At 34.0% G+C, this 23,828-nt stretch overlaps 1 protein-coding gene across 1 annotated transcript in view; it reads right to left on the reverse strand.

Annotated features, from left to right (window-relative positions):
- The window catches only part of CFAP47 (cilia and flagella associated protein 47), a 341,806-nt gene that overhangs the window by 104,991 nt on the left and 212,987 nt on the right, over positions 1–23,828 (reverse strand). The window contains exon 51 of the mRNA XM_042788270.1: positions 4,780–4,877. Within this exon, the coding sequence (XP_042644204.1) occupies positions 4,780–4,877 (98 nt within the window). The remainder of the gene's footprint in view (positions 1–4,779; positions 4,878–23,828) is intronic.

The following is a 23,828-nucleotide window of genomic DNA, read 5'->3' on the forward strand; positions in this document are numbered from 1 at the left end:
TTTTACTATAATTTTCTTGATAGAAAAAATGAACACAAATATAGAAGAAAAAGAGGTGAAAATATTTTTATTATTCAAACACTGTACTGACCTTTAAAGCATTGTACCACACCATGCCATCTGCGGAGGGTGTTCTAGTGGCTTCATGATCAACAAAAAAAAATAATCCTAATTTAATTTAAAGATAGATGTGCTTCAAATTAGAGGAATTATTGGGTTTCTATATTAAAAAAAAAAATAATAATAAAAAAATTGTCTTTCAAAATAAATCCACTTCCTTCAACTTATGGCTGAAATTCTGATTTCTTTACTGAAATGTTTGTTCATCCATCTCCAAGAAACCCATACTATATACTAAAAGGTAAAGACAACAATAGGATTTGAATCTAAACTTCTGGTTAGACTAAACTTCTCATATTAATGGCATTATGCCTGGGACAAGATGGAAGCCAAACTTACTAGTTACAGCTATATGAACCAGTCTAAAAGTTAACTTCTTATCCTAATTTACAGTAATTCTGCTGCCAATAAGCATGGATAACAGATGAAAAGATGAATTATAAGGAAGCATCATTTTTTATTTATTAGAATTACCATTCTACTACTCTATTTCTAAATGCATTTAGTAGATATTCTACTTGATCCTGAAAATTTATCCTTAGCACAGCTCATTGCCTTTGCATATTTTAATATAAATTAACATATATACTTGTGTCTGTATATAAATATAAAATATATATACAAAGTTGAGAAAGGCCAAAAAAGAGTATGATTCTCCATATTCATATTGTCCCTATTTTTTTTGTTGTTATTGGAGGGAGAAAAACAAGCAGATTTCCCTAGAAGAGGTGGCAAATTTCTGCCTACTGAGAAAATGACATTTTCATCCAGCCAGAGAAACCCTTTCAAGCATTCTATTCAAGCAAGGATATTTCTTTTACTGATATACAATGATTAAGCTAACTGAAACTAGATTAGAGCTTAAAAATAATGAATTTTTCAATATGGTGCACTTATTCAATATTTTTATTTCCATTAAACAGTCTAATCATAATCTGGCTTATTAGCAAAATATAAGATTAAATGTTTTTACTCACAACAAGCGAAAAGAGTTTTAACAAAATTTGATCAGCACAAAACTGGGTTTGATCCATTTAATTACTCAACCTCCAATTTGAATTTTAGGTTGAGAGAAAGAACACATCCAAAAGTGATATGCAGTAAGATTGGTCCCATCAATGTAAAAATGCAAATTTATTGTATTTTATTAAAAACATCAATGAAGCCAAATTATCTCTATGTGTTTCAGATATATTTTCATACCTGCAGATACATTTTGAGACTGAAATTTTGCTCCTTAAGGATGGTAAAACACTGAATTAACAGTACAAACCAAAGATAAATATCACTAGAAAATCCTGTTTTCTTCCAATTCAAGATCATGAATCTAATCAGAATAATATAAGAAAGACAGATGCAATACTACTTACTTAGCACAGAAAATTCTGAACGAAGTAAAAGAAGATGGTGACACATTGCTTTGTTAAAGTCATATAAATTGGGGGGGGGGGGGGGGGGGGGGGGGGAGGAGGGGAAGGAGGGGGCAGGACAGACAGAAATGCGATATTTCCTTTTAGCTGAATTTGTGCATGGCAAGCAGAAGACAGTGACTCTGTCCTGTCTTCAAGACATGAGCTCCAGTCAATTCCATGATGCTGCCAGGTAGACCCACTTATTTCTTCAAAATTCTCTGTACTCGGACAGAGGATTTCTTTTGCAACATCACCTGGCGGCCACTGCCTCAGGCCATACATAAGGGTCAGCATATCTACAGAGTTACAAACTCAGTTTGAACCCTGACACACACATCTTGCCACCCCTATTCATATGATAAGAACTACTGTCCTGTCACAGGCAGTCCATTTCAGACACTCATTTAGTCAAGTACAAAAGGCTGAGTTAGCCTAAAGCATTTCCAAACTTCAAACACGAAATTGGAATCTGCAAGCAAATATATTCATTGAAGTGCTTGTTAATAGTATTTGTGGCACCCAGGTGACGTGTCAGGATGATCCCATACTGTCCACTGTTCCTGGGATGCCCACCAGCCCTCACCTCCCTGGGGACGCCCTCGCTGTCTGTAGGCTGGTGGCCACTGCAGCCACATCTACCATTAAGAAAAACAATATGTTAATATACACCCTGATCATTTCAAAACTCTGTCCTGCCAACTTTACCTCTGTTGTAGCCAATTTCTGCTGTTTCAGAAATCTGATCAGCTGTGTAAGACGGGAAAAGCACTTTTGACAGGCTGATGATAAAATTGTATTGCATTTGACTATGAGATACAGCTATAACTACTGTACAAAAAGCAGTGTTATTAGTACTTTAAATTAAATGTTTCTAATCCTTTTCTTTCCAAGGGCCAGGAAGGCAGAAGACAGATTCCGAAGTCTAAAAGTGACCAATGCATTCATTGAATCGGACTCACTGAGGTAGCAGATATACCAGGTGTCTATGCTTTTTAAAAATTTATCAGCTTCTGAAGCAATTTCAAGTCATCAGCTTTACAAGAAAGACATCTTTACAAAGCTTTAGAAGAAAACACGATCTACTGTTTTCACCAGTAAGATCTTCCAATGTTTTATTGTTCTCATTATTAGGACTTTCCACACAAGATTAAGTGTTTCTTAGATTTAAATTTTTGGTTGCTAGCTCTTGATGCATGTTGGTCGGCACAACTGAGAGACCATCACTATCTTTTCAATATTCTCCAGTGAATGATCACATTCCTTCTCCATTTTTTTTTTGACAAACTAAGTTGATAGAGATACTTAGTATTCATATGACAAGGCTTGCTTTTCCAGTCCCCCATACTTTTAGTAGATTTCTTTGACTTTCTTCCAGTATTTTAATACAATTCTTAAACTCTGAGAAGTAGATATGTGAACAACATTCTAACATCAGTACCATCAGCATTATTTTCTTTCTGCTTGTATTTGACCATTCTCTAACAGCAAAGGACTGTATTAGTTGACTTTACCATTGTCACACTTACAGCATGTAGTAAGACATTAGCTAGGGTAATCCCAGGCACTTATATTTGAGACAGAATACTCTCCCACTCCAAAATGAACTGCCTAGCATGTAAACAGTCAATTCAGTAGTAGCGATTCCATAATAGTAACTGCATGTATTATTTATTAGTCAAAAATCTTTGTGTAATCTTCAAAATTTATCAATGAAAATGTTTTTTATGAGATTTGCCACAGAAATCTGAAGAGGAGGTGTAGTTACATCTTTACCTCCTTCGTCTTCCTAGAAAGAAATTATCCCTATTCAGGTCCAGAATTTCAGTGCCCTGTACATTGTAGAAGTATGCTGGTTTTTAATGTAAGTGTTTTTTACAAGTTTTCATATGGAATTAGATTAAAAATTACAGGCAGAGTTAAAATGCACCTTGAGAATTTATTATACAATAGGAGTCAATAATACACTTTAAATCTAGTTTTTTCTTTTAGCATTTTAACAGTATTACCAGATCAGAAAATGATACAAGACAATGCACAATCCTATAGGACAAAAACCTACATAATTCTTTTCAGGATCTCGAATCACAAACACTTTTAGTCTAGCTTTTGTGTTTCTTATTAGTACCAGACACCTCCCTACTGACCCAACACCAAGACTTTGAAAACATCATTACTTGTTTCTCAGCCCTTTCGGAAGGTCACAATTAGGATGCTACACTTCACAGAAATAAAAGCAAACCAGAAGTGCTATATGAACCATGGTACTTAAAATATTTTGAGAAATGCTTACTGGTTTGGATTTTTTTTCCCCATATAAACACATGCTGACACGTAAAATCAAATGAGGAGACTCTTCTCTCTTCCCAGCACCTGTTACTCAAAGAGGTAGACCCCTAGTATTTGTATCATATATTTTTACTTTCAGAATTGTTTCTGCAGTAAAATACCATACCAGTTATTTCTATTCACAGAGCCTGTTACCAGGATCCATTATTAAAGTCAGTATTTCTTAGCTGCTTACAATTTATGCAGAAAGCAGGACATCTAGATGATAAAGCAAATATCCATTTACAGAGGATAAGAAAAATATCAGCTATGAAAATAAAAACCTCACAAAGTATAATTCAAAGATAAATACACTACAGATCTTTGGAGACAAACAGTATCAATTAAGCAAACAAAATAAACAGTTATTTTACCTTTACATACTTAAGTGATTTAAAATATACAACTTATTTAATATGATGTAATTGCTCTTCTAAAATTAATAACATAATTTAAGTAATTTTTGAGAGTGAAAGTATGTACTTATCTAGCAATACAAATATGATTAAATACATTCCAATGATTAATGAAATCTAAATAGCAATAATAATTTGGCATGCATAAGGAAGGAGGGTACCAAAAGAGACTTATTCTGCTGTGGACTGTACAGAAACTGCTTGAAGTTTTTATAGAATTCAATTTTATCTGAGATGCAAAATTAGAAGCAGGTGTCATCAGAATAAAAATGTAATTATTCAACTAGGATAAAGAAGACACTTTTTTTCAAACATTCATTTTGGTTTATATCACTGAGCTTAAATGAAGTCTTAGTAGGTATTGAGTTTTATTATTCAAAAAGTGATTGTGTGTGGTCACTTAATAAAATTGATTAATCCTTTGTGATAGCAGCCAGACAAACAATAAAGATTACGTTTTTCTTCTAATGCAGGTGAACAAAATTAAACATTTAGAGCAATCTTACCAGAGCTCTGCATTTCACATCTATCTTTCTTTCTGGTGCTGCAGGTATGCTGTTAATCTTTAAGGAGAACCACACTTTGCAATTTGAAGAACTTCCTCCTATGTTGAAAAGAATAAAATGCCTTACAAATCGTTTCATGATGTGATTCAACCCTAGCACCATTCAAATCAATGAGAAATTTGGACTTTTAGCAGAAATGCCAGTCATTGTTCATATTGAGACAAAGCAAATCATGAACTGATGTAATTGCTGTCAGCCAACTGCATTATTTAATTCCTTCTTGTCTGGATTCAAAATAGTAACAAAGTCAATATATATAGAAATTGAATGGAAATAGCATTTTGGCAAATTAGTTTCCTAGATAATCACATTGTTTCAGAATCTTAAATATTATTGATTTATAATTTTTTCTTCAACAAAGACATTAAAAAATATTCTGAATTATTTTTTTATTAAAATCTCACTCACCATAGATTCAAATCTACAAGTTATTAATTGAACAGATCACATTTTTCAGTTACATAGAATCCATATTCAAATACATGTTTGAACATACATTGATTTATACTGCAATGCATTTTTCATCAGGTTTTGAGACAAAATGTCCTGAGCTATTGTGATACCAAAGTTGGCATTAAAGAGACTGAGAATACTCAAAGATGGTAAAACATTTGTGCCTCAGTATTACCCTATTAGATCAGATTCATTATCTATCTTATCCCAAGCTCTGTTATCAATGACTAATAAAAGTTTGTCCAGAAAAAAAACAGGCAATAAGATCTTGTAAACCCATATTTAATTACACGGTAAACTGGCAAGAAATCCAGAAAATTTGATTCCCTTCAGTATTTCATATTATCTAGGCCAGAAAGGAGAGATGGGAAATTCTAATGGTAAGTAGAAAAGGTGAAATGCATCAGAGTCGCTTTGAATTCTGGAGATCATTTATGAAGCCACAGAAGACCATTTAGCATAAACATGTGTATGCTTATGAAATTACAAGGATAGATTTTAAGTTCTGCTGGTGCTGATGATTATGACACCCTTAAATAATTGGAATTCGTATTAATGTTATAATTAATACCAGAAACAGGAAAGTGTTTATTATCAGTAACCATGAGAAACATAGGCAAGCAGATCTTTGAACTGGAGTCAGTTCATATCAGACTGACAGTATTTTTATAATTGTATATTATATCACGCAAAATTAAATAAAAATTAGTTAATCGAATATGACCTTTGTTATACTGCAGAACTTAAATTCTATTCAGTTACATAGAATTGTTGTTGTGCAAATTCAGTCAAGCAATCTGTGTTTTGCTAAAGTATATCTTCCAGATAGACTTTGAGTATTGATTTGTAGATATCCACTAGCACTTTTTTCTGGTATCTAATTACTGGCTTTGGAAGACATTTAAATATGAGTTTAGATTTTCTTCAACGTCCAGCCAAAAGATCTTGCAATTACTTTCTTTGATAGATTTAAGAGATATAGCATTAAGTATCTAGCATATTCCTGTATTTAGAACATAGTCATGAATATTAATAAAATTAGCTCTTCAATCTTGTTCACATAGGTGAAAGAGATTAAGCCCAAATTTTCTCATCATAAGGTCTAATCTGCACAACACAAATATTTAAAGTGGTAATTTTTTTGCAAGTATAAACACTTGTTCAGCACCTTTTAAAAATGCATACACAAGAACTGCTTGCAGTATTCCTGTTTGTCAGTATATTGTATCAGATGAAAATAACCTTACACTTCACTGAATTATACACTAGAGAGCTACATTATCAGTTCTATTTTACCACAGCATTAGTCTTGGGAGCTCCTACTGGTTTTCTTTTCTTCTGTGACCCCAGCTCTTCTCAGAGCCACAGCTTTCCTCATCTCAGTTCATCATTCTGCATATATGACTTTATTTCTAAACCCTATTTCCAATAAAACTGTGTCTGACTGGCTTTAATTATATTACTTTCTTTAAATCTTCACTGAATACATGTGGTATTAACTTACCCATTCTTTTGTTCAGGCTAATTTGATATGCATACAATTTACTGGTTTTTAATACCAGCAGAATATTACAGTCTTCTTGTCTCTAGAATAGCTTCAATATCTTAAGATCTATAAAAATTAACATCACTGAGATAAAAACATCTTCTGAATGTCCATTAAAGGATTCTTATATGCACATGACCCTGAGTTTAATCAATTTTAAAAAGTGAAAAACATAGTATACAAAGAGAGATGACTTCTGTAAGAAGGGAGGATCCCTTTACACCAAAACAGAACACATCACCTGGAACCTGAAATAAAAGTTCTCAGTTAAAAACCAAATTAAAATCAAAGGATGCCCATAGCTTGGGACATCACATCCTTCAAGAATGCAGTTAAACTGTAGGAAAGGTGGAAGCCTATAAAATTCAGGTAGGAAACAACAAAGGAAAATGTCAACAGTAAAGTTCCATTTGGACAGGATATGTGATCAAATGGCAGAACAAAGGGATTTATTAAAGCAAAGCAACACATTCATGAATGCATGTTCTGTACAATTAGGAAAATAGAAAAGAGCATAAACTATTATGTAAACAGAAAATTAACAAAGCTGCCTCCCTGTCCCCAAACCTTCAAGAACACCCATATAGAATGAAACCCTTGAGTAACAACTTGCTAAAGACTTAAAAAAGCAATAGTAAAATCTTTTCAAACACATCTAAAGATGGTATCCTGCCAAACACAGAAGGGCTAACAGATGATCAAGGTGGAAAAGGAATGTCCAAGTAAGTAAATGCTGCAGCAGAAAATCTAAATTCATTCTTTGCAGTAGCATTTGCTACAGTGGAGTTCAGGGGCTTCCCACAAACACCCCAGAGCTTGTTTTGGAGGGGAATGGTCAGAGAGACTCTTACAAATTAAGGTTTCAGCAGGAAAGGTTTTGGAGCAAACTGATAAAGAGGACAGTAGCAAATCACCTGGGCAAGAGAGTCTCTGCCCCACAATTCAAAAGGAACTCACGTATGAAAGTGTGGTGGTCCAAACCGGCATGTGACACTTTGCTTAAGTCAACTTCAGGTACAAAGAAATGAAAAGGCAGAGAATGTGCTGCCAATTTTTAGGCAGGTCTCTGGGATAAGATGAGAAACTACAGATGTGAGTTTGTTAATATATTCCAAAGAAAAGTATTAAGAATCACAATAAGGGAGAGAAGCCACAACAACAAAAAAAGTATTTGAATTCTTTGATGAAGTCAGCAGCTGTGTGAATAAAGGATATGTGGTTCACATAGTACCCAGTTTTTTCAAAAATCTGTTTCTAATATTCCTTTCCAAAGCCTTCTAAGGAAACTAAGCTGCAGAAGACGAAATGTTAGAAGATGGGATTAAAATACAGAAACCAACGAACAGGAGGAAATGGCTAGCTCTCACCACGAAGAGGGATAAAAAGTGAAGTGAAATGGCTTGCTTTTGGTATGGAAAGTCCTTTTCCCCCTAGGACAGATATTTTAAGTATTATATTCTGTCTCAAACGAACCGATCAACTGGAAGCATATCTCCAGTGTGCTAGGAGTATCTTCACTTTTTCCCTAATGCACAACCACAAGTTTTGTGGAACTGCTTTGATTCTTGTCATTGCAGTGTTATGCCTTCCAGCAATTAAAACATCTATACTGCTACCGAGATCTTTGTCCATACAGAATTACAGCCTGCTTTGCTCTCCCTGATCACAGGTTTTTCCTCTGTACTCAACTTTCCTGAATCACTTTTCTGTACTTCATAATTGCAGTAATGTAGAAGTTATAATCTACTTGCCTTTCCTTTTTATGCTTTTATATATCAATTAATTGATTCCATTCACACAAATTGCTTAAATATATTCTAATTTCCGACATGTCTCAAAAGCAAAACTTTCAGGTCAAGTTGCTTGTTTTTTAGTTTTGACTTCAGACATTAAGCACTCAAAACCTTTATTTTTTTGTAATAAACTCTTACCTTCTTTTTGTACTTTTCACACATTTAAATGTTTAGATTAATTTATCTTTAAATTTTCTTTAATTTTGGAAAATCGAATATTTTTTTCTGGATAACCTAAATAGGAAACACAGCCCACAGATTACCTTTCCAGAAAACAGCTGTCATGTTTAGGAGGGAATATCTTGTATGCATTTTTACATTACATTACATATATTTAGATATTTTACATCATAATATTATTTGCATGACACCTTCAACCAGCATTTCCCTAAAAATTGGCAAACACTTTAATTGAAAAAATTTTCTTAACACATAGAAAGAACCTAGTAATTCTCTGCTGAAGGAGCATTTTTCAGTTTATTTTCTGCAGCTGAACTCTTTACTAGACAAACACTCCTGCAAGTATTGTTTAGAATTAAGCCCTGAAGTTGTATAAACTTTGATGTTCTGTCAACTTTTACTCAGTGAAAACATAACTGAATGCTTGCTTTAGTGCCCACTTGCATTGTTAAAAACATAAAATCTAGGGCTTTGTCCCCACTTCCCCATAAACCTGATACCAAATAGTGACTTTATAGATGAGTCTCACCTCAGGTCTTTATATAATGTATTTCAATAGGCTAGCCGAAAGCCAATTTTATTTCAACTATCCTAATTCTCAAGTAATTATAGCTTAATTTTGCTCTGAATTTTTTCACTTACCAAGGCAACCCACAAGACAGAACATAGTTCTTACCCTCAAGAACACTCAGAAGTCACTTCCAAAGTTATAAAAATCTACTAAAGCATTAGCTCCCTGAGGAAAAAAAAAAAAAAAAAAAAAAAAAACATAAGCAGATTAAATTCACAAGAATTGTTTTTGACCTTTCCTTTAGTTGTATCTCCACTTCTGTTTCAAACCTGAAGAATAACTTGAATGGCTGAAAATACGTCTGGTATTAGAACTTCATTTGCTAACGTATAGAGCAAGAGGTTGGGAGTCTGGGGATTTCTTTAGATGATTTTTATTAGCTTTTTTTAAAGAGTTTTAGTTTACCAGATAGTAGATACTGGGAAAACAAGGCTGAAACATCACAAGCAATGGAAATAATCTCAATACACTTATGCCAAAACAGAGATGACTCATTCCCAACTCACAGAACAAGTTATACCTGTCTGTTTCTGTTTTCTACACTCATTTAAAAAATAAGCAGAAAAACAGAGACACCCTTCTTTTTCTCTCTACCCCAGAAAGTGTTCATTCTTATACAAAAATATTCCAAGTTGATGACATTGTTTTGGGATGATGTCTTTTTCTCCACATAAAATATCTCAATCCAGAACATGATGTTCTTAGAACTCTATGAACAACTTGAAACAGAGAATACTATTGCAAACGCAAGTATAAACATATGCATACTTATACACCTACTTGACTAAACATTTTTAATGCATTTGAAGTCTCTTAGGGCCTGAGCACAGTACATTGATGTGTTATGATATAAACTCGGTTTGACTTTAGGCCTGTATCTCTTATCATCTCACTCTGGGGCTTCAATAACAAACAAAAATCCTTAGCTTGCTTTATGCAACCGTCAGGTTGTGAACTTTTCAGATCCCATATAAGAAAACGAATTTTAGTCAGTACTTCAGAGAGAAATCACCACTAAAAAGGAGCACAGATCTTCTGAACATAAGAATGCATCTACTTAAATATCTAATCTACAGTATCTTTTTTTTTAGTCTCTCCCTTGGTCAGTAGGCTTTCGCCCTTGTTAGTTAGGCTCCAGCATCTGTCATTAATTGTAAGGGAAAGCCAGCATCTTCTAGATGTTAACTACTGCAAACTCAATCAGCATCACTATAAAAGAGCTTATTTATTTTACTTATTTTTAGTTTTTTAGAACTTTCTCTGATTATTTCGTAAATCCTTTTTTTTTTTTTTTTTTTTTATGGAAGCACTGGAAACATAGAAAGATGTGTACTTTCTATTACATGTAGTTTCCCTGAATTGGCGAGGGAGGAACACAAAACCCAGACATATTTCTGCATCTATTCCTTAATAACGAGTCAATTTCTTCAACTAATATTTATCTACAGTAATTACATTTGTGAATAGAAAGTTCTGTATTTTAAAGACAGGACTACTAAATTGCAATTTACAGAAAATTAAACTTGAGCCTTCAATAAACTTTTCAGGTTAAAATTTTCAGAATGTCGTCCAAGTCTCATTCCAGCTTATACGATATACCAAAATCATTGTTTTTTCTTCCAGAGTTGAACAACCTTTTGTAATTTAGTCAATCTGATGTCTTGTCCTATTTCTCTTTAGTGATGGAAATAAGCTGTTCCTCCTGTGTGTGATCTCTTCATTTTATTGTGCAATTTTTACAATGTTATAAAATTCCACTTAAAAAAAAAAAAAAATCAATCTTGTAAGCCATACACTTTTAATCTTATACTTTGTATCATGTCCTGAAGAGATATCAGTTGCAAAATCCCCTTCCTTTATACTCACAAGATGCTTTTCTCTACTCACATGGATGAGAATACATTACTACCATATCAGCCACAAACTGAAATTTCTGTTCCCTCTGTCCCCTTTCCTTGTCCTTTCCTTAAAATTACTTTTCATCCTGTGTCTGCTACACCAGCCGTAAAATGTGCTGTCAAGCACCAGCGGTTGTATATTGGCTCAAAAATAGAAAAGATTCTTCGCTCCTGATTGGGACATAACTGCCTATCATTCAGTTGAATTACACATCACTGATGATGAAGGAAGATTTGGCTTGTTCTGAAAACTGCAGACTTCTAGGGTGTTTTGGGGGGGAGGTAGATATGGACACAATGGGGAAATTGAAATTATACTGCTAAATAAAATTAATTTATTTCAAATACTTTAACCTAACTGTACTTCTCATACTGACACCAAAATTATGATTATTTAAACAAAAAGCTGAATTAGTGATATATTCAAATTCAATGTGCATTCTTTCCGCAGCATTTTTAGCTAATATTTTCAGTGCTAATATAGCAATAAAAAAATAAATAAATAAATAAAATTCAATTACAGCTTTAAATAAAACATCAACAATACTCTTAGAAGTGTCTTTAAGGGTACATTTTTTTAGCAATAATAGGCAAAGGAATAACATAACTTGATTTCTTGTTTCTACAAAAAATTTTCCGGGCTGGTAGTTATCTAAATTCTCTTTCAGTAGGTACCCTTAATGCTCTTTTCATAGTACATGACCGTACTTCACAGAATGTAAAATGTAAATTAAAAAAAGGCATTATGTCTAGTTCCCTAAAATATGTAAATATGTGATAGTTTTCAATATCTAAGGAGCTCACCACTGCTAGCACAGGATAAATAAAAACTTATACTTCATTCTGCTCACATGCAAACACAATATCCATGAGTAACCAACCCCTTTTAGAGTCACCTCTGAAAGGCAAGAGTTGTTGTTCATGAAAAATGATCAGTTAATAAGTTAATGTCACATTTATTTAGCTTTTTCTTTTTGATTTAGAATAAATAATTATTATTTAAATTATTTGAAACAGGCTAGCTATTAAGCACATGTGATGATTTATGTGCTTATTTTTCACCTTTGACTGGCCTTAGCAATCTATGAATTACACTAGAAAAACTTAACATTTATTCCATATATTTTTCCTGACAATTTAAATTTCTCTACCATGTAAAATTCACAGATATATTTTCTATATTTTTTTTTACAGTATTTTAATGGATTACTTCAGATTCATTTACCATAAATCTGAAAGTTTATTCCAGATAAACAAAACTAGTTACAGTAATCAGGCCAAAGACATATAAACCCTTTACAATAAGGTTTTGGATATTTCTTTTAAAAATGTCTTTAGATAAATGTAAGTGGTTCATATGTCCCAGGTAAAAATTACAATTTTTCTGTGTAAGTAGAACCATCACTCCATTGAAAACTATTTATAAATTAAATCCTATTTTAACTGGCTCTATATATCTCTCTCCACGTTTAGATTTCAAGTGTAGAAAATCTGCACTTCATTTTTGGAGAAAGTTGTAAAACACTAACACATTAAGAAAATGTTGCAATCCTATTATGTTAAAAGCTCAGAATGATGCAAAAAGGCAGACACAAATATATGTTTTCACTATGTGAGGAATAGCTTACCCTTGGAAAGGCAATGTTTCTACATTTTCTTCTTCCAAGGAAGTTATTAATTTAAGGTTGCCATCTTTATGCTTGACCTCATGAGTTTTCTCGCCTAAGTGTTATACATTTTCAATAAATGTAATCAATATGTTTAGCTTTTAAAAATGCTTTTGCATTACATGGCAAGATAAATCTTGTTCTCAGCTGCCATTTTATGCACATGAACATACTTGAGTAACCCTAACATTTCAATTAATATTAATGTAATATATCCCTTCCACCATTGCTTGAAAAAATATATTCACATTCCTCGGACATTAAGCTTGTTCTTTAAGAATATGATGTTATAATTAACTTAGAGCAACTTTCATAGATTTAGAGTGTGCCTTACATTTTATATTAAACTTAGGTCATAGAGAGGGACAGTATTAAAGTGATATTGAGATTGGAAGATTGCGTTGTCTACCTAAATTGGAGCTGGTGTATGAAAGTGGTGCACTTTAAAATGCTACAATTCAAAATTAAATAATGATGATTTCATTTGTAAAAATGTACTTAATATTTATTTAATTAAAATTTTTCAAGTTAATATATTGCATAAAGGCAGCATTGGTGAAGGTCATTCTACAAGAGGGAAACCTGCAAGTTAGAGTAGGGTTCCTTTACTTTAGGAGTTGTTCTAAACTGGGGAGTGACTATCTCCAAAGCCTTTTGTCACTTGGGAAAATCTGGAAACAGAAATGAGAACATTTTTCTAAAATGTAAAATCAAACCGACATGGTGACCCTTAGAAATAGCTGTGATTGCCAGGAAACAAAGGTCTGAAAAAGTGTCTGATCTCTTATAAGGCAGAATCCCAGAAACTCTCTTTTTTATATCCTGCCCTTAAAGCCACCTTTTCAAATGAAGATTACCACTTTACAGTGGGAACTCAGACACCACTAGCCTGTGAATGATATTCCTTTTACCTAAACTTTCTCCAAAACTGTAAGAATAAGAGAGAATTTCAACACCACAGACAGCTTATTTCAAAGAAATGGATGTCTAATACTGCTGACATCTTCCATTTCTGAAGCTGTCTTCCATGCTATTAATATCACCACAGTATGATGTCGTAACACCATTTCTCTGTTAGGCGCCTTTATTCCATGAAGACACTTTCTCATCTCCATCTCCCAGGTAACAGCTTCAAAAAAAAATCATCCAGCAGATCTGCTATGTCTTGGTGACTTGGAAAAAAGAAAATATCCCTTTAACTCGGAATATTCTTGATGCCCTTCATAAACTCTCAATATCTTAATATGACAATGCCATAGTTTCCTTTTCTCCCTTGCAGCTGGGTGATAAAATGCAAATATGGCAAATACTGTTATTCCCTTTCTACAGGGGATTTTTTCAGTCTCCAACTGTATTGTGTTCCTCACTGATCCAGGGCATGTACCTTTCATGAAATTTAGTCTAGCCTGCTATGAACTACCTATGGGCGACACACAGACCTACCTGCTGTTGGGGGAGAACTCAGGGTCTGATCTGGTTTACATGGCAAACTTTTTTCTGGGGAAATAATGGCATGGGGAGTAAACTCAGAGCATATGCCAGTATGCCATACAGATACCAAGCACCTGTGGCACTGGTAAATACAGATATAACCACGAGATAAAAAATCAACAATAACACAGGGAATATATTTGGCATTAGACACCATCTCCCCTCACCTTTTTAAGCCCTGCAGGCAGCATAACACATGTGAACACAAAGTCTGCAAAGCTTAAGAATATTCCAAATGCTGAACAGATATTCAGCACATTTTAGCAACACAGGAGTTGAAAACTCACTGGATTTTGGGAGGGCGGGAATATTCTACCAAGTTAATAGTGGGAGGAATACGTGTTTGAGGAATAAATCTGAAAGACTGTCACAAACCTTACCAATGTAGGTCCACAATGTCAATTACATTTCTTGACCCTGCCTTCTTTAGTAAGAATATGTAGCCACGCACTGAAAAGAACCACAGACTTTCATCATAAGCCACTGAATACTCGCTGAAGAGTTGGGATGAAATGGACGCTTAGGAGATGAAACAATCTACTACATAAAGAACCTGTCATGAATGAGCCATTTAAAATAAACAGCACATTTGGGGAGGACTGGTAGGTTTCTAGTAGGGTGGTCTGTATGTTTGAGAGTGGCCTGCATCTCAGACACATTTGTATTTCATGAGTTTCTCAAAACTCTGCCCTCACAGTATTATTTCATCTTTTACTGCCTGGCTCTATTATTCTTAGTGTAGAAGATTAACGTGTCTCAGTTGGTTAACTCAAAATCAGACCACCATCACAAGCAGAATCTTTGTGGTGATTTATAGGAAGATGATACTTTTTCAGTTACTGTATAATTGTTTTAGAAATTTGAAAAGCAAGCAAGAGGAACTGGAACTTTTCACTGATGAGAATAAATTTGTTATAATTGGAGATTCTATAGTGAAGTGATTGCTTAGAATACTAACACAGTTTTAAAATATTGTTTAACTTCTAATGTAAAAATTAATTATATTTGCGTTAAGAATGTTATTTGATTATTATAATTACCTTAGTTCAAAGACCTGGCAAAGAAAGAAGCTGAGGCTAAGTAGAGGAGATACTCAGGATAATTTAGTCTAAGACTAGATAAGCACATAATTCCAAAGAGGGAGAGAGACAAGAACAACTCAAGAAGAAAAGTCATAAAACCCCACAAAGTAGCTAATTATTATGCAATGATGAAAAAAAATATGAAACCCAGTATGAACTTGAAGTTCAGAAAACAACTATTGCTAAATAATTATTTTTCTTTTATTTTCTTTTTCTTCAGAAAGATTTTTAAGGGTTACAATCTTCACATGCAGGAAAGATTGTTATTAAAAGTGGTCTCTCTGTCCCTGATAGAAAGACTGAAAAAATGGTGGGCTTTAGTTCATGTGAAAAGTATCAGAAAAACTTTACAGTGGTAAGGCTAGAGAAGATCTAGGAAAGATTACCTAGGCCATGCAGTCTTCATTAGTAAATAGCTTTAAAGAACATCCTACAGTAATGGTTGTTAAAATCAACATGGGAAAAAATTATTACTACCAGGTTATACCTAACTAATGCACTCTCCTTTCTACCAAATGCCTCAACACTCCCTCATTCACAGTCATAATCTCTAGCTCACATGAAATTAGAATTCTTGGCACTCTGTTAACAAACACAGAGCTAGGACTACAGTGATCATGCTCATGTCAGTCGGTTTCTTAACACAATGAACACAAACAAGTTATGTACTAACTTTCCCTGCTCCCATTTACTTCATACAACTTTTAAAATTACTCAGATTCTTAAGAGGTTTTTCCAAAGGTCTATTGATTTTTCTCCATGTGCCATATCTGACTTTATTTCTATTGAGAACTTTTTTTTTTTTTTTAAATCTTTGTCTACTTATGTTCTACCTTTGGAAAAATCCAAAGGTAACTTTGTCTCTGGGGATTGACCTATAAGGTCTCAAATAATGAACAGAAAGATTACTGCTCTTTATTACTCTGGCATATAAAGCTGCGAAGGGCAATAATGGAAAAAGGTGTCCTTAAATTTCCCTGTGGGATCTCTGGATGGTTAGGAAAATCATTAGTAATATTTAAGGATGCACACAAACCCAATACAAACTATGTAATGAGGAGTGGGATGGGAAAGAGAGCAGAAGGGATAGACATCTTATGTCAGTGTAGTAGAAAAGTCACAAATACTAATTGCTTGAAGAAGTTCCAAAAAAGGATGGAGTAAAATAACCTAGTTGTTTGGGGGGAATTTCTGCATCTTGGCAGAAACAGTATTCACTGGCCAGGTTTAGCATAACATTGAACATTTTAAGAGGGTATAAACTGTGACTTATGCTAGGAGATCACTTGCCAGGTGAACAGTTTGCACAAGCTGTGTGACATAGACATTTTAACATGTCTGAAAATTAGAAGCCGGCTCAGGAGTCGTGTACACAGAGTCACGGTTGATATACTCTTGGCATAGTAGAATAAGTTGTATTCAGATGATTTCCAGCTGTGAAGTTCTATAGAAATTATACTAAAGTGTTCTCCTGTTCCACGTCAGGATGTATACAAAACATATAAGATACAGTCATTTATACATAAATAACTATATTGCTCCAAAGAGAGAAAACCTAAGTGTTCATAATTTGTTTGTTTGGTTTTGGTTTTGGTTTGTTGTTTTTTTTTTGTTTTTTTTTTTTTTTTTACAAATAGGTGATATTGTCATAATACATAAAATACCTTCATAAATTACACTTTTTGGCTATTAATAGCTCTTTGAGATATAGTATTTAATATCAATAAACTGTAGCTAGAGAAACTCAAATATGAAATTAGTATGATTTTAAAACTGGTAAAAATCTTCATAGTACTGAAATAACATACCAATGTGTAATTGATTCCTTTTTGAACTTTTATTTCAGTCAAACACAAGTTATTGAGTGAAATATGAAAGTACATTAGTGAAACAATGTCCTGTGACAGGCAGAAGATCAAACTAGCAGTCAAAAAAAAAAAAAAAACCAAACATTCATAAATATGGTGCTTATTTACAGTAAAGGCTTATCAAACCTTTCATTTTTAAGTCTTAGCAGCTAAGGCCTGTTAGAATGTCTTTAGCAATCCTTCAGGTGGTGTGCTGTCTAGGTGTAATATGACATGTGAAATATACATCCAGTGGTTTAAATGTTCTTTATTATGAAATTCCAAGTCATATTCTATTATTATCAACACAATAAATTTAAACTAATCTTACTGAAGACAAAGCCCACTTTTATACTATTGTTGGGTCATACAAGCAATTAACTGCTCTTTTGAGTTGATGCACGTGCAAGGTATTTAAAAACTACACTCTATTAAGCAGCACAAGTCTTTCATTTGAGAGGCAAATGCCATTGAATCAACTGAATTATAGAAATTACCTTGAAATTTAGAAGCTAATGTAAAATTTATTGCTTTATTTCCCTAAAAGTTCTATATCTCTCAACTTGAAATTCAGCAGCTTTAAAAAAAATCAGAAATAACCAAAAAATGTCAAGCATCACATATCTTTATTTTTAATATAGAAATTCATTGCTATTTAAATATTCAGCTGTGGCTAGCTACCAGGAAAATGATTTAACAACATTTCCTGGAATATACATTCATTTCTAACTGAACCTTTAATTATGTCTTAATTTTAATTTTATTATATGAATCTACATGAGAATTCGGTGAGAAGACAGCTCACTTCCAGACAGAATTCCCTTTCAAATTCTTTACCATAGTATAGCAGGTTCACTGTATGCAGTTTCCTTTAAAAAACATGTTAAATCTCAAGTCTAAGAATGCCTATCTCCTAAGTGAAGGTATGCCAGAAGTACAAAAATTATACTCATGCATCCTACAGAGTGATTCTTGATTGTCATTCATTAGAAATTTTTTATTCTGTATTTACCAATAAAAAATATTTTTTCTATAGTGCAGTCAGCATGGTAAAAATATGAAATAAACACAAAACATTTTATCAACCCTAATATAGTCTTACTGTAATGTTTCATAGAAACATAGAGCGACAAATGCAGAAGCATTAAATCTGTCAAGTGTCCATTTATTTTCTTTTTCAGCATAACCCTTTTACTTTAAGAGGAACCTTTTAATCAAGTTCATTGGGATTTGGATCACTTTCCATTCCAAGTTCTTCCACAGAGTAGGCTTTTGATCTCATCCTCCTAAGGCAAGGCAAAAAGGCAACACAAAGGAACACCACACACACAAAAAAGGCAACATTATTCTGGATAAAAACTGTGTATTACCTGAAGAAGATATTATCAATGAGTATAATTTTCTGACCTCTTTAACATTTCTGCTGAGCACTTAGGTCATTTTAAGAAAACTTCTTTAGTCATTTTAGGAAAACTATGTTTATTTCTCTATACATCCATAAAATACAAAATGAGTTATATGAAATAGAATCCTGACCTCAGTGATGAAGTGGGAAGATTTTCATTAGATTTCAGCAAAACCTATTGTGGAGTTGTGTGAGCAATTTATGTTTTCAATAAAATAAGAAATGAAGTAAAATTCCATTAAACTTCAAGTAGAAGAGCTTTATGTTCGTGTACTTCCACACAAAATAAAACCAACCCTTAATTCATTTCATGGATACAGTCTGCCATATTTCCAGATGCTGAACTTTGTCAGGCTGTTTTACTAATTTCTCAGTATATTGTTGAACAAATAAGGTGTAAATAACTGATAAATCCAGAGAGTTTAGTGGAAACAATCCTCTATTTCTTTCTGCCCTTCAACAATAATCAGTGTATATATATATATATATAATTAATATTGATTATTTAGGAAGAAGCATTCTTCCTAAGTAATACAAATTTACTTTAATATCTTACCAGGAATGCTAATCATGTTTTTATAATTCATTCTAGTTGTCAGAAACACAGAGTCTTTATAAATCCCCCAAAAAACAAGTCATTACATTATTTTATTTACTTCACTGCAACTTTTCTATGAGGTTTGTCATTATTAGAGGATATATTTTTAAACATGCATGAAATCTGAGCTGAAATAACACGGGCATAAGGGACCATGATGCACTGCCAACTTGAAATGACTGGACAGTAATTTACATATGCACATTTCCCATGTTTCATGCACAATACACACATTTTTTAAAAAAATTAGAAGTCATTTCTTTCTAGGCTGTGTGTCCTGCACATAATTTAGTACTGCATATATCCACAATAGTGACATACAAAACAATTATGCTAGATGCTTCTTCTTTAACTATATCTGTAAAACATCTGCTGTGTAAAAAAAAAAATGGTTTACTGCAATTACACTGTGACTACTACATGAAGCCTAAGCAAAAATTATTGTGTTTTAAAATATACATTTTACACTTCAAAACAATGTCATATTAATTGCCATATTGTACAGCAAGTAATACTGACTTAAATGCAATATCATATCACTTCCAAAGAGTAATAACAATGTTTATGTCTATTCTATAAAAGGGAGTCTGAATTCAGCCAACATCTACATATTTAGAAAAAAATAATTATATCTTCCTTATAAAAAAGGCAAACACCATTCAGGATTATTCAGTACAAAAACAAACCATCAAAAAAACAAACAAAAGTAATCTCCAAATGTTAAAATTAATGCTTTTCAAAGTTTGGTTTCAAGGATAATTTCCAATTACCAGTATATATGACATTAATTGTGACAAATGAACATTATTTCCAAACAAATGAGCTTTGACCTGAAGATTCTAAACATATAGGATACAGGAATCCCTGTAGTACTAGCTGACATTTTTGCCTGTATATCTCTTCACCTACCTATAGAAAAGTGAGGATCATCTGAAAGATCCTTGAGATCTACAACATAGCACTCACAAATCATGCTTTTAGTAAACTAGTAAACCCCACTATGACACACAAGGCATGGCAAGGAGTAATAAATAAAAAATGTTACACAATCTTCACATAAATTAATTGATAGGAAACTAGGCAAAGCAATTGAAACAGAAGCATGAGAGTGAGATTTTTCTAGTCTTTGTGGGAAAATATAGGTCAGAAGCTCAGTGGAACAAATAAATATATCTTAGTGTAAAACAGAAAAGGGAAAAGCAAGGACCTTTCAGTACAGACAAATAAGCATGCGCTCAGGAATCAGAATATCTCTCAAAAAATCTCACATGAAGAAAATCCCACTAAATTTGTCAAGAAAAAAAATATTTATGGATAAGGTTACAATAGACAGTCAAACTAATGTTCAGCAAAAAGTAATATGTAGTCTTACAGATACTTCAAGGTAAAGGAAAAGGATGTGCCAGTTCATTGCAAATCAGTTCAAATTTTGGATGTGAACTGAAGTGTGAATTTTAACAGATAATGATACCACAAAGTATCTTCTAAAGTATTTCCTCAGCTCACAGAAAAGCAAAGGGACCACTAGCTATGTTGTTGCATAATCTCTAATACATATATACAAACTACCTAAATACAAAATTTAATACATTTCTTGATGCATGCGTCCAGTGCAAACCATCATATGGTTTGAACTCACAATCAGCAGCATATTAACAAATGTCAATATTGCAATAACACATTTTATTTATTTTTATATGCACAAAAGAAGTAAAAACTGGAGATAATAGCACTATTACAATCCTTTCTGCTAATATTATAACAGCATTCAAATTATTTTTGTATATTTATACTTCTATGATTTCATTAAGGTATATTAAGTGAACAATCACCAGAGTTCACATTGTACATTGACACTTCACATTATTGTTTGCATTTTTATCTACTCTAATGTACAAAAGGCAGCACTTACAAATTAAAAAGTCACAGAACATGGAGTTTCTGCAATAGCAATAGCAAATGTGATTTAGGACAAGAATTAATAAGGGGGAAAGTAAAAGGTTATTAATTTAGCCTACTTGTTTCCATTTTAAAACTCACTGACATTTGCTAATATATTTGCTAAACTAACTTTCCAATTCAAAATTGTCCAAGTCAGTTGTCTTTCCTATGTTGCTTTTTCGGAACTTTCTAACTAAAGGAATCCAGTAAGAGCTACTCTAAGAAAATACATAAAATTTTTCTTACAGTAACAGATTTTAGATATTTTGCTGAGAAGCTGCAGCACATAATTTAGAGCAGGGAATAACATTTTTTGAAGGAGTCACCATACATACAGATACATGTTTTTCACACTTTCTGTGAAAAAACACTTAAATTTTGCAAAATTTATCATCTCTGAAAATTACTTTGTTGTGCATATATATGTGTGTGTATATATATATATGAGAGGTTTATAAATGTCTGATGTTTAAACAATCTGGAAACCCAATCTGCATCTAACATGTCCTAGCCAGTCAATTCCCAGGTCAACCATATTTGCACATGGCTACAACAGAAGCTTTGAAAACCTACAAGAGTCATACCTGACAAATTAAATAAAATGCCTGTTTAAGAACTAGCATAATTTAACAGTGGGAACATGGCTTTTCTTATTTGCTAGAAAACTTATTGCTCAGTGAGTCACATTAGTAGCTTTCTTACAAATACTTATACTGTTTTGGAGGAAATTAACACAAATACCCCAATTTAAAAAAAAAAAAAAATGTGGATAATCAGCCTTTTAAAAACTTTCCTCCATACGAAATAGCATGTCCAGATTTTCCTCAGTTTAAAAAATCTGAATGTAATCCAAGAGCACCACAAACTGCAGGAGTCTTCCAGAGAGATCACAGAATCATAGAATCATTCAGGTTGCAAAAGACCTTTAAGATTATTGAGTCAAAGCACAAACCTAACACTGCCAAGTCCAATACTAAACCATGTCCCCACATCTACACATCCTTTAAATATCTCCAGGGATGGTGACTCCAACACCTCCCTGGGCAGCCTTGGCAACCATTTCAGTGAAGACATTTTTCCTAATACCCAATCTAAACCTCCCCTGATACAACTGAAGGCCATTTCCTCTGATCCTATCACTTGTTACTTGGCACAAGGGACCAACATTCACGTCACTACAACCTCCTCTCAGCTAGTTGTAGAGAGCGATAAGGTCTCCCCTGAGCCTCCTTTTCTCGAGGCTAAACAGCCCCAGTTCCCTCCGTCACTTCTCACAAGACTCGCATTCCAGACTCTTCATCAGCTTCGCTGCCCTTCTCTGGACAGGCTCCAGCACCTCAATGTTTTTCTTGTAGTGAGGGGCCCAAAAATGAACACAGTATTCGAGCTGCAGCCTCACCAGTGCCAATTACAGGGAGATAATCACTTTCCTAGTCCTGCTAATTCTGATACAAGCCAGGATGCTGTTGGCCTTCTTGGTCAGATGATACAGTTTGCTTTAAATATAATGATTTCTCCAGGAAGAAGTATCCTCCGTTTAAGTGGTGCGGTTTTTTGGTAGCAGGGGAAGGGGCTACAGCAGTGGCCCCTGTGAGCATCTTCTCAAAGCTCCCTCAGCTCCAAGTCAGCTCCACCTCTGCGCCAAGGACAAGCCAATCAGCTGCAGTTCTGTGATAACATATTTAAGAAGGGACCTGGTGAGGAGTCGGACTTGTGAGGAGGAGTTGCTGCAGCTGCCTGAACACCAAGGTCAGTGGACGAACGGAGGAAGAAAGGAGGGGGGAGGTGTGCTGGAGAAGAGACCCCCCTGTATCCTGTGGTGAGATGGCAGGGCAGCCCCTCCACCACCCATGAAGATCTACGGTGGAGCAGACACTGATTTATGGCCTGTAAGGGGCCTCACAGTCAACTAAGATGCCTATGCACAAAGGAGGCTGGGATCTTGTGGGAATAAGTAGCATGCAGTGTAGTTTGGCACTGGAAGGATTGCAGCATGCAAGGGTGTGGGGGTGTCCCACACCAGAGCAGCTGGGGAAGTGCTGCAGCCCGTGGGAGGGACTCCAGCTGGAAAAAGTTGGTGTCCCACACCAGAGCAGTGTAAGGAAAAACTGGCCCATGGGAAGGACTCACATCACAGTGTTGTTGTTACTGTCTGTAATAAATTTATGTTCTTCTTTTTCCTTCCCCTAACGAATTCTGCCTTTTGCCTGTGCCCATAATGGGTGATTTGCTCCTCCCTGTCCTATCTCAAATCCCAAGCCTGGCTTATTTTCCCCTTCTCACCAGTGGAGGGGAAGGGAGGAGTGAGTGGCTCTGTGGTGCTCAGTGGCCCTCTGAGCTCAAACCACAACAAAGAAATAAGGACTTGTATGAAAGATGCATTTTATTCTAAGTTGCAAAACAACACGTCAGTGGTGAGTAGCTTCTTAAACAAGAATTTTTAGTTGACCAGGAATAAAAAGCACCTGACCTTTTAACTGAATTTAACCTGCAATTTCTTCTGAGAGGCAGCAAGAC

Source organism: Tyto alba, unplaced genomic scaffold (assembly GCF_018691265.1).
Source record: "Tyto alba isolate M040663 unplaced genomic scaffold, T.alba_DEE_v4.0 Super-Scaffold_14, whole genome shotgun sequence".
Lineage (NCBI taxonomy): Eukaryota > Metazoa > Chordata > Aves > Strigiformes > Tytonidae > Tyto > Tyto alba.